The following is a 12,270-nucleotide window of genomic DNA, read 5'->3' on the forward strand; positions in this document are numbered from 1 at the left end:
GTTATAGTTATTAGAATTTTGATGCCATAAAGCATTTTTTTCAATTGTGTGTAGACTAAGAATTTGGGTCAGTGTCAAAACACATCCATGGCAGCACAACCTGAATTCAATCCTAACATCCTTGCCCAAAAGACAGAAATGCTTTCACAATGTCGACAACTGTGGAAAGCCCTCCTTTACTTTGTCCTCACCCCAATGGCCTCCTAATCCTTTTCCTACTGTGATGGCTTATGATTGGAGTCTCTTTCCATCACCTCACATGTTCCCAGCCTTAAAGTACACTTGGTAAATGTTCGTTTCTTTATAAAACTCTTTTTAGAAGTTTGTTTTATAATGAAAAGTTTTAGTAGTAAGTAGTACATCAGACAACAGTAAGCACAGGCCTTGTTTCTAAATAATCTGTAGGTGCAAAATGAGGTGCTTGGAAGTGTTCTCAGGGCCCAGAGCTATCCACGCGGCATATGTGTGGATGCGCATTCGTTGTTGCTAGAATGGAACTGAACCAGCATTAATCCTGTTTTCTCATCTTTTTAATGGATGACAATTTTCTATGTGTAAATAGTGTATTCTAATTATTCCCTGTTTTTTCTCCTTCCATTCTTCCAACCCTCTCTCTCTCATCACTAGCAGTCCCTTTCCCATTTAAGACTTGGTTGTGCTTTGTGACCCTGGTAGATTAGCCTGGGCCACCTGTGTGACCCCTGAGTTTGCACTAAAGATACAAGTTGACAATCTAGGTCATGTCAATGAATGGACAAGGAGAGAACTTGAAATTCTTTGAATTTTTTTAAACAATCATCCAAAAAGTATTAAGCTTATTTTTATTGTTCTTCTGGCAACTATAGCTCTCTTTTTTGTTGTCTCCCTCCCTCCCTCGCTCCCTTCTTTTTTGCTTTTTTTCTTCTTGTTAAAAACCAAAGAATTATGAAATGCTTGGCTTGTTGCTTCCTCTTAAGATAGGTTTTATTTCTAAAAAGGTATGTACAAGACATTGTTATAAATCATGCTTGCTGAGTAGAATCGTTTGAAGGCATATGTACTGCACAGAGTTCCGAATTTTCTAGTCAGGTGGGACCTGTGAACTTTCATTTCTAACAAGTTCATGTGAGATGCTGATGCTATTGATGTGGACCACTGGGCTAAGAAAATTGAAGTAGTATTCAATATTGAACATTACTATATTTCGGTGTGCTGCTTCTGATATTTATAAAGTGCCTTGTATCATGTGTCATATGTTTTGATTCCATTCTTCTAAAAATCTTGATGGTACAGATTTCCCTCATTTAATACATGAAAATGTGTGCCACAAAACCAAACTAATAAAGCTGGGGTAGAAGATGCTGCTTTTGGTGCTTGGGCTCAAGCATAGGCTGTGAGTATGCCAGCACATACTCGGGGTATACCCCACAAAGCTAATTTTATTACTTATATGAAGCAAAGTTTCTGTGCTTGTTTTTTGAAATAGGTCTTTTCAGGAGGCCAAGACTAGCCTCAAATTGGTAACCCTCTTGCTTTTTGTTCCATTTTATTCTAGAAATTCTTTAGAATTAATACTCATCTTTTTAAAAAAATCAATTTATTGTTTTCAATGCATTGTGCAACAGAGCTGACAGATGTTTATTTAGCAGTGTTAGTCTTTCTATTTGCTCACTTGTTTATTAATTGACGGCAGTGCTGAGACTGAATGAAGGCATTATACCTAGGTTAGGCAAGCACACTGCCACCAAACTACACTCCTTCCATGCAGGTGCGCCGCTTTACTCAGGCCTGGTTCTATTTTAATCACTTTGTGACTTGATTTTCTTCCCTGTACCTACACACCAAAGAACTGGGAAAATAATAAATATAGAAAGTATCCAATCAGTTTTTGAGGATGGGAAAAATAGTTTATATTGCTAGTAGCTAATTATCCATTTTATTGTTGTTGAATTCTTCTTAGGTTAAGCAAAATAGGAAGACTCCAAAACAATATCTGATATGACATATGCTCACTCTGTTTCTTTCTCTAATTTTTGTGTTTTTTTTCCCCCATGTATTTCCATACCTTTGTAGAAGATATTCTTTATAAATAAGAAATGGCTCAGTGCCCATGAATGTAGCATATACTGACTACATTTTTTAAGCGATATACTAATATATGTTTTTCTTTAGCTTCCAGAACTGTTGTAACACAGCATGCCGCTCCACCTCCAGGAATAGTGGAAATCGATAGTGAAAAGTTTGCTTGTCAGTGGTAAGTGACTTGTTCCTATCACAGCTTTAAAGTCCTTGGGAAGAACAAAGCAGCAGGAAAGAAACAGGTTCCTTAGTGACCCAGCAGCTCTTAATAAGAGTAGGTCTGAGTGTATAAATAAGTCAGGTCTAAGTGTGTAAGTCATCTCACATAGACTTTGGCATGATTTGAAAGAAAAGAATTCATCAAAAATTTCTAAATTCAAACAGCCTAACTGGAATGTCTTTAAATTATGTTGTTTAATGCCTCTGGAATAGAATTTGTGTTGAAATTTTATTTTTTGCATTGTAGGAAATAATATTTGTCAACATAGAAAGTATTTTGTTGTCAAATTATTTTGTTAAAAGTAAGTTGGACTAGTGTTGAAAAAGTAGAACCAGGTTTTATTGATAAATATCTTCTTTGTTTGATTTTGTTTTTGTGTTTGAGGCAGGTCCTTGCTGTGTAGCCCAGGCTGTCCTTGAATGTGTACTGCCCCTCAAGTACAGAGGTTACAGGCAGCTGCCAGCACACCTGGCTTAAAGCAAAACTTCTTATTCAAAGGTAGTCCAGCTTTCTTTCCATGATTAATAAGGGAGAATTAATCACATGCTAGAATAGCTGGTGTGTCTACCTTAAGATAAACAACTTGACAGTACCGTCTCCTTGAGAAGATGATGTCATCTAATCTCAGCCACTCTGAGCAAAGCATGTGTAGAGCTGGTGAGACTCTGGTGGGAGCCCCAGACTCCTGTCACTGTGGGATGGTTGCCGTTTTCGTGCCTTGTTTCTCTGAGTGCTCCCAGACTGCTGTGCTCTGCTCTGACCAGGTTTTAGTTTCCAATATCTCAATTTGCTTTTTTTTTTCACCTTCTTTCTGGATTATTGCACGTTAACCCTTTATTCTTGAGGACTCTTGTAATGCCATTGAGATTTATTAGCCTTCTGCAGTGCAAAACAAAGTAAACGATGTTTTCTGTCTGCTCTTGAACTCTGAGGCCGCAGAGGATTGTGAAATTTGAAAATGTGTGTGGAAACCACCACCACATTAAAGCATGTGTGTGTGTATGCATGCAGACACTTCACATCCCAGTTATATTCCTGCCACTTTCTGACAAGGAGGAAAGAAAATATTTTATCATTGTTACTATTTGATGAAATATATAAGAAACAAGTTGGCCTATTTTGCAAAGTGAGTTCTGGAAAGAGATTTTACAATGCAAACTCGATTTCTAATCCTAACTTACAGATGGAAGTTACTCTAAACAGAAATATATGTTAGTCTGTTAGCAAGTAGCAAGTGGAAGTGTTTGAGATGAGACTGGCAGTTTGTAGTATGTCATTGTTTGATGGCATAGTTGAAAAGAGCTTTGGTGATTGTGGCTGAAGAAATTTATTCCAGGAGCAAAGAAAAAATTAGTTCAGTTTCCCACTATTTCCTTGATCTCGGTGCATAGTATGTTATCTTTGATTAGGAATTATTGCAAGACAGGTACACCAGCAGATAACCACTGGGTAACACTGCTTCTTAGAGAACATTTGCTGCTAACAGACCTTCCTTCCTGTACTGAGATGTGGCTGTGGCCTTTGTATAATACTGCAGTAAGTATGATAAGGTCTGCTTCATTAAATCTGTCTAAAACTCAGTATTTTTTACTCCTGACCTATGAAGTAGTAAAATGTGATTAGTTTGAAGTATAACACATTATCTTTTAATATAGCTAAACATGGGATTTCCAGTTTTATATAATGCCTTAATCTCTCTCTTTTTTAGGCTAAATGCTCATTTTGAAGTAAATCCAGATTGTTCAGTCTCGCGAGCAGAAATGTATTCTGAGTATCTCTCAACTTGTAGTAAATTAGCTCGTGGTGGCATCCTCACATCAACTGGGTTTTACAGGTGTCTGAGGTAAAGTGCATGGCTTTTCAAAGTGAAATCCATTCATGTCGGTTGCTCTTGCACACTAGAGAAAACACCACAAGGCTGACTTGTGCATCTCTGCTGCTTGACCTTCCCCACACGGCTTCGTGCAGTAGAGGCTTAAGTAAAGTCACAGTGTTGAGGCAGGGTGAAGTTTATCAAAGAAAGAAAAGAAATCAAGTTTTCCTTTTTCTCCTATCTACTTTCGCATGTTGAAGACATAGTTCTTAAGTCTTGAATTCTAATATGTAATTAATATGCATCTGACCAACGATGAGATTTTTTGATACTTTGCTAAATTCATAAATATATGTTTTTAAACTAGGTTATATATGGAATTGCTTAAAAATCCAACATTGTTAATAAATAAAGGTTTTTAATTAGAGAATTAATCGTCTACATATCTTTCTTTGCATTCCACTCTTGCAGAATATTACGTTGTGAAGCACATTGGTCTGTACACTAGTAGCAGCGGCACTGCTCTAAGCACTACTGGAGGCTATTGTGTGCTTCTGCTAGTTTTCATAATTGAGTATGTGTTATTTTACAGAACAGTTTTTCCAAATCATACAGTGAAGAGAGTGGAGGATTCCAGTAACAGTGGACAGGCACATATCCATGTAATAGGAGTGAAGCGGAGGGCTATTCCACTCCCCATCCAGATGTACTATCAGCAGCAGCCAGTTTCCACTCCTGTTGTCCGTGTTGATTCTGTTGCTGATATATCTCCAACTCCTTCACCTGCAGGTATTAATTTTAATTTTTAATATTTATTGTATTCATAGGCAGGTCTTGCTGTACAACCCATGCTGGCCTCTCAAACTTGGGATCCTCCTGAAAGTGGGATTAACTGGCAAATGGCAGCATACTCACTCAAATTTTTAAATTTTTTAAGTATTGCTAGTGTATGACCAGAATTTAAATGCATGTTATATATGTTAAGTAATGGCCATGCCCTGTTTTCCTTACAGTGCTTCTCGTGGGTGTCGTCATGCTCGAATGCTTTTTCTTTTGGAGGCATTAATTTCTTAACACCCGTCCTCTTGTATTAAATAAGACAAAAGAAATTTGGCTTCTTGCAGTCATTTCACTTGGAACTTTCCTTTTTCCCGCACATACAGGAGTCGCTCATGGATCACAAGCTGTAGGTACTCATTTTCAGAGGGCTCCTGTCGCCAATCAGCCTTCGAATTTGACTGCAACACAAATGTCTTTTCCAGTACAAGGTGTTCATACTGTGGCACAGACTGTTTCTAGAATTCCGCCAAATTCTTCAGTTCATACCCACCAGCAACAAAATGCTCCAGTGACTGTCATTCAGAATAAAGCTCCAATCCCTTGTGAAGTTGTTAAGGCAACAGTAATTCAGAATTCTATGCCCCAGACAGCAGTTCCTGTGAGTGTTGCTCTTGGAGGAGGACCTGCACAGAGTTCTGTGGTTCAGAATCATAGTACAGGGCCACAACCTGTTACAGTTGTGAATTCTCAGACATTGCTTCACCATCCATCTGTGATGCCACAACCATCGTCATTGCATACAGTGGTACCAGGACAGATACCTTCAGGCACTCCTGTTACAGTAATTCAGCAAACTGTACCACAGAGTCATATATTTGGAAGAGTACAGAACATACCAGCATGTACATCTACAGTTTCACAGGGTCAACAGTTAATCACCACATCACCACAGCCTATGCACACTTCATCTCAACAGACAGCAGCTGGTAGCCAGCCACAAGACACTGTTATCATCGCACCCCCACAGTATGTAACAACTTCAGCATCCAATATTGTTTCAGCAACTTCAGTCCAGAATTTCCAGGTAGCTACAGGACAGGTGGTTACCATAGCTGGTGTTCCAAGTCCACAGCCCTCCAGGGTAGGATTCCAGAACATTGCACCTAAACCGCTTCCTTCTCAGCAAGTTTCATCAACAGTGGTACAGCAGCCTATTCAGCAACCACAGCAGCCAACCCAGCAAAGTGTAGTGATTGTAAGCCAGCCAGCTCAACAAGGTCAAACTTATGCACCAGCCATTCACCAAATTGTTCTTGCTAATCCGGCAGCTCTCCCAGCTGGTCAGACAGTTCAGCTAACTGGGCAACCAAACATAACTCCATCTTCTTCACCATCACCTGTCCCATCTACTAATAACCAAGTCCCTACTGCCATGTCATCATCTTCCACTCTTCAATCACAGGGACCACCTCCTACTGTCAGTCAAATGCTCTCTGTGAAGAGGCAGCAACAGCAGCAGCATTCACCAGCACCTCCCACACAGCAGGTACAGGTACAAGTTCAACAGCCACAACAAGTACAGATGCAAGTTCAGCCCCAGCAAACAAATGCAGGAGTTGCCCAGCCTGCATCCAATGAGTCTAGTCTGATCAAACAGCTGCTGCTTCCAAAGCGGGGTCCTTCAACCCCAGGGGGTAAGCTTATCCTCCCAGCACCACAGATTCCTCCCCCTAACAATGCAAGAGCTCCTAGCCCTCAGGTGGTCTATCAGGTGGCCAATAACCAAGCAGCTGGTTTTGGAGTGCAGGGGCAAACTCCAGCTCAACAGTTATTGGTTGGACAGCAAAATGTTCAGTTGGTCCAAAGTGCAATACCATCAACAGGGGGAGTGCAAACCGTGCCCATTTCGAACTTACAAATATTGCCAGGTCCATTGATCTCAAATAGCCCAGCAACCATTTTTCAAGGGACTTCTGGCAACCAGGTAACCATAACAGTTGTGCCAAATACCAGTTTTGCAACTGCGACTGTGAGTCAGGGAAATGCAGCTCAGCTCATTGCTCCAGCAGGAATTAGCATGAGCGGAGCACAGGCGGGAGCCGGACTTCAGGTGCAAACGCTTCCAGCTGGACAATCACCATGTACCACTGCTACCCCCCCATTCAAAGGCGATAAAATAATTTGCCAAAAGGAGGAGGAAGCAAAGGAAGCCACAGGTTTACATGTTCACGAACGGAAAATTGAAGTCATGGAGAATCCTTCTTGCCGACAAGGAACCACAAACACCAGCAATGGGGATACAAGTGAAAGTGAGATACAGGTGGGAAGTCTTTTAAATGGGAGAAAGTACAGTGACTCAAGTCTACCTCCTTCAAACTCAGGGAAAATTCAAAGTGAGACTAATCAGTGCTCACTAATCAGTAATGGGCCATCCTTGGAATTAGGTGAGAATGGAGCATCTGGAAAACAGAACTCAGAACAAATGGACATGCAGGATATAAAAAGTGATTTGAAAAAAACACTTGTTAATGGGATCTGTGATTTTGATAAAGGAGATGGTTCTCATTTAAGCAAAAACATTCCAAATCACAAAACTTCTAATCATGTAGGAAATGGTGAGATATCTCCAGTAGAACCACAGGGGACTTCAGATGCTACTCAGCAAGATACTGCCAAAGGTGATCAACTAGAAAGAGTTTCTAATGGACCTGTGTTAACTTTGGGTGGGTCACCGTCCACAAGCAGTATGCAGGAAGCTTCAAGTGTGGCAACACAGCAATTCAGTGGTACTGATTTGCCTAATGGACCTCTAGCTTCAAGTTTGAATTCAGATGTGCCTCAGCAACGCCCAAGTGTGGTTGTCTCACCACATTCTACAACCCCTGTTATACAGGGTCATCAAATCCTAGCAGTCCCCCACTCAGGATCTAGAGTGTCCCATTCTGCCCTATCATCTGATGTTCGGTCTACAAATGGCACAGCTGAATGCAAAACTGTAAAGAGGCCAGCAGAAGATAATGATAGGGACGCAGTCCCAGGAATTCCAAATAAAGTAGGAGTTAGAATTGTTACAATCAGTGACCCCAACAATGCTGGCTGCAGTGCAACGATGGTTGCTGTACCAGCAGGAGCGGATCCAAGCACTGTAGCTAAAGTAGCAATAGAAAGTGCTGCTCAGCAGAAGCAGCAGCATCCACCAACCTACATACAGAGTGTGGTTCCACAGGTGAGTCCTTTTGTTTCTTTATCTCACTAAAATGGTGCCTGTAAACATGAAGGGTATATGCTGATATAAGTCTTATTAAGCATTTAAGATTTCAGGTCATATCAACTCACACTCCCCTGTTCCTTGTTTATAAACAGTTTTCAGTTCTTCACTCTAGCATTCAAGGTAAGCATTTTTTTTCAGTTATGTGTATGCAGTTTCATCTTCGATGGTGGATGCCCAGTGATTGTTAGAAAATTCTAAGGCACTTTTACTCATAACGCCACGTGTTAGCATTTTCACTTAAATGATGTAATGTTGAATTTTTTTTTTAATTTTTACTTTATGTGAACTTCTTAAATTTGATTGATATTTTTTTCTCTTGGAGTCTCTAAGAACTCTAAATAAAATGATAGTGAACCAAACTAAATTACGGAAGAACTCTAATGTTACGGAATTTACGTTCATTTTGTGTGTTCTTAAGCTCAGTAACCAAGAACAATAACGTTAACTGGTGTTAGGACCTCACCATTTTCTCATCGAATCTTCAAGAATCCTATTAACATGGCTCTTGTGAATTGAGTGCAATGACAACACCAAGTTCAGAAGTCAGCGTTTCACAGCATCCTCCCATCCTCCAGTTCTTATATTTGATCTATCCCATTATACACAGTGATCCCTGAGCCTTAGAGACCTGGAATAGGAGGCAGTAGATGCATACAGATGTTTTTAGTAGGTCTGAGCACTCAGCAGGCACTTATTCCCAGCACTTTGACCAGGTATGAGTCTTTGCCTTAACTTCTGCCAACTACACAAAGGTACTTCTCTGACCACAGTTGAGGGTAGCACAAATCTATGGTTATAAACAAATATTTAGATGACAGCTTACCAATGTGTCTATCTAGTCAGGCCTATAATCAAGATGAAACATGAGATTCTCACATATAATAATCAAATTTACTAAATGTCTACTTATAGTCAACATTCCAGTGTATATAGCAAAGTAGTAGTAGCAGCAGGAGGTTGCCCTGTAGGGCCGGTGGCCTTCATAGCCATGGTCTTTCGACCAGATTTACAGTGCAGGACCAAATTCTCTCCCATGGAGCAAACCTGAAATCTAATCAGGAAGTTTGATTACTCCTTAACATTCATGCCACCATTGCATCAGCACAGAAGGCAGAGGATTTGTAAATGTGCTGTTTTTTCAAATGGAGCCGTCATTCCTACTATTTCAAATGACCTAGGGATGCCAAGAAGGAGCATAGTCCCTAGAAAGGGGTAACTAGACTTTCAGAATGTGCTGGGCTGAAAGGCTGGAGCAGTGCAGTAGATAATCCTTCCTACTGCCTTTTTCATACCACTTTTTTCTTACTGATTTTGTTTCTCCTGTTAATCAGCTGTATTAATTTAATTATAGAAGGCTGAGGTGACGAAGAATACTTGAGAGTAAATAGTGTGAAAATATAAATTTTATATTTAAACGATATTTAACTAGAAATATGTAGAGAAATTTTAAAATTGTTCCTGCTTCAAGGCAGATTTCTTTATTTATAGCTGCTCATTTAAAATCCATTATATTTGCAAGTTCCGAATGCTGCTTATGGAGTACCATTTCCAGATGGCCTACCTTCTGCATTTTTCTTGAATTTATGTCTGTTAGAAGTAAAACAAGCAAAACCTGCATTAACATATTTACAAGTAAAAATGACTAAACGACTTAAAAATAAATGAAAGTTTTTTCAACATCATGCAAAACATATATTGAATAACCCCATGATCTGATGACTTGTGTTTTGTTTGCTTACTTGTTATTGTTTTTTGTTTTTATTTTTTGAGACAGGGTTTCACTATATAGCTCTGACTATCCTTGAACTCAACTATGTGTAGAACAGGCTGACTTTGAACTAATAGGTAATTGTTTGCTTCTCCCTCCTGCTAGGATTACAAGTGTGTGCCACCATGCCCAGCTTTTGGTAACTTGTTAAATTCTTGTATATAACAATCATTTATTAAGTTGTGCCTAACACATATTTTATGTGTATTAGGTCTTAGTTCCCTGTTCTCATAGGACACATTTTCAATGTGATATAGTACAATGTTTTTTGCTTATTTCCTTTTTGGTCGCTTCCTGTTTTGGTTTGGTTTCTGAGACATTATCTTACTATGTAGCTCAGTTTGGCCTCTAAATCTCAACCTTCTTGCCTGGTTTCTGAGTTTACAGTCAGTTTACAAATCTGATCCACCATGCTCAATTTATTCCTCCCTTTGAAAAGAACCTTAAAGAATTGCCTCATCCTATTGAAAGGGGAATCTTTAGCCTTCAGGAGGGCACATTTAGTCTTATCATAAGAAATCATTTTAACAAAAGTCACAGGATGCCATTGCAGTGTTTTTAATCTATTGCTGAGATTTGTATTGTAATTGCATATTGCAATAACTGAGAAAGACTTTACCAGGAAATCTAACTTCCTTTTTTGTTGTATTTCTACATGTTATTCCCCCCCCTTCCCCCCTCCCCTCCCCCCCCCCCCCCCCGCCCCGGGACAGTGTTTCTCTGTATAGCCCTGGCTGTCCTAAAAGTTTCTCTGTAGACCAGGCTGGCCTCGAACTCACTGAGATCCACTCACCTCTGCTTCTCGGGTGCTGGGATTAAAGGCATGCACCACCACTACCCACCGTATTTCTACATGTTCCTACAAGGGCTGTTATATATATTCTTAATAAGAGCAAAAAGTTTAGTAGAAGCTGAAGCCCCTATCCAAAGTGCTTTTGACTAAATGTTTTACAGATTTTCCTGTTATCTCTTCTTTAATTTTTAAATATTTGAAGACCTTAATGAGATATCCTAAGGATAGGAACCAAATCTAAACACAAAATATGTTTCCTTTTTATGTATCTTGCATATAAGCATATATCTTATATATATATATATGTCTATAAAATATATTTCGTGACTGTGTGTAGTACAAAAGGGTCATAGAAGGGAATTTTGTACTTGTCATACCAATGCTTTGAAAGTTTCAAATTTTTAGAATTTATATTTCAGATTGTTACATTTAGTATGGTTAACCTGTAGTTAAAGAAAACAGGGAATTAGTACAGTCACAAGAAAGTTGCATAGAGTCCTCATCCTCATACATGCAAAAAGAAAGCATTTTCCCAGTGATGGCTATTTCTCTCAATTCTGTTGTGGAAGAGCTACACATCCAGACTAAGTGCAGGCACATACTCACAGTCTGTGTGCAGCTCTAATTCTCTGAAGCCTTTGAAGTGGCCTGCCACAGCTGTGTCACCATCCAGTTCCTGGCCACCAAACTCACCTCCATTATAACTCAGGTTAGATGTTACTCAAAGGTTTTTACTACTAATATTAGGAAGAGGTCCAAGAATGTCATATCAAAGTATTATCAGTGGTATGTAGAATTTTTAGCCATAATTTGTTCTTGAACAGATGATAAAAGGAAATAAGGTCATAGTTTAACAAAATGAGTAGTATTGTTTCCAGAAATTAAATCTGCCATATTTGTGAACATTTTTGTTAATTTTATACTACAAAACAAAACAATTTTTTACATCCCTTGCATTATATTAATTTTGCTATTTGCTTGTTCAATTAAGCCTTTTTCACATTGATTTTAAAAAACATAATTTGGGAAAAAAAAAACCCTAGTTCTTCTCAGTACAATTGATAACACAATATGCCTCTGGCTCAGATATCTTGAAATTCTTCTTGTAGCTTTCTGTGTCTTTGAGTTCTGGCTGTGGCTAGCCTTCTGCAATCACTAGAAACCATGCCAAGGGACAGGAAGCCAGCTATGCATTCTTGTAAAAAAGGCCTTTAGTTATTATTTATCTTATGAGTGTGGGTGTTTTGCCTATATGTGTATCTGTGTACCATGAGCATGCCTGGTGCTGGGGAAAGCCTTAAGAGAGCATTGGTTGAGCTGGAGCTGGGGTTGGAATGGTTATGAAGCCTCCTTGTGGGTGCTGGGAATTGAACCCTGGTCTCCTGAAGAGCATCTCTCCAGCTCCCAAAACCTAGTTCTTTTTTTAAAAAAATATTTATTTATTTATTATGTATACAATATTCTTGTCTGTGTGTCTGCCTGCAGGCCAGAAGAAGGCATCAGATCTCATTTCAGATGGTTGTGAGCCACCATGTGGTTGCTGGGAATTGAACTCAGGACCTTTGGA

The 12,270-nt window shown here is 39.3% G+C and overlaps 1 protein-coding gene across 1 annotated transcript in view; it reads left to right on the top strand.

The window, feature by feature from the left end:
- The window catches only part of Arid2 (AT-rich interaction domain 2), a 136,419-nt gene that overhangs the window by 87,861 nt on the left and 36,288 nt on the right, over positions 1 to 12,270 (top strand). The window contains exons 12-15 of the mRNA XM_087899205.1: positions 2,152 to 2,233; positions 3,987 to 4,121; positions 4,684 to 4,880; positions 5,255 to 8,097. Coding sequence (XP_087755331.1) covers positions 2,152 to 2,233; positions 3,987 to 4,121; positions 4,684 to 4,880; positions 5,255 to 8,097 — 3,257 coding nt within the window. The remainder of the gene's footprint in view (positions 1 to 2,151; positions 2,234 to 3,986; positions 4,122 to 4,683; positions 4,881 to 5,254; positions 8,098 to 12,270) is intronic.

This window comes from Myodes glareolus, chromosome 19 (assembly GCF_982192425.1).
Source record: "Myodes glareolus chromosome 19, mMyoGla1.1, whole genome shotgun sequence".
Classification (NCBI taxonomy): domain Eukaryota; kingdom Metazoa; phylum Chordata; class Mammalia; order Rodentia; family Cricetidae; genus Myodes; species Myodes glareolus.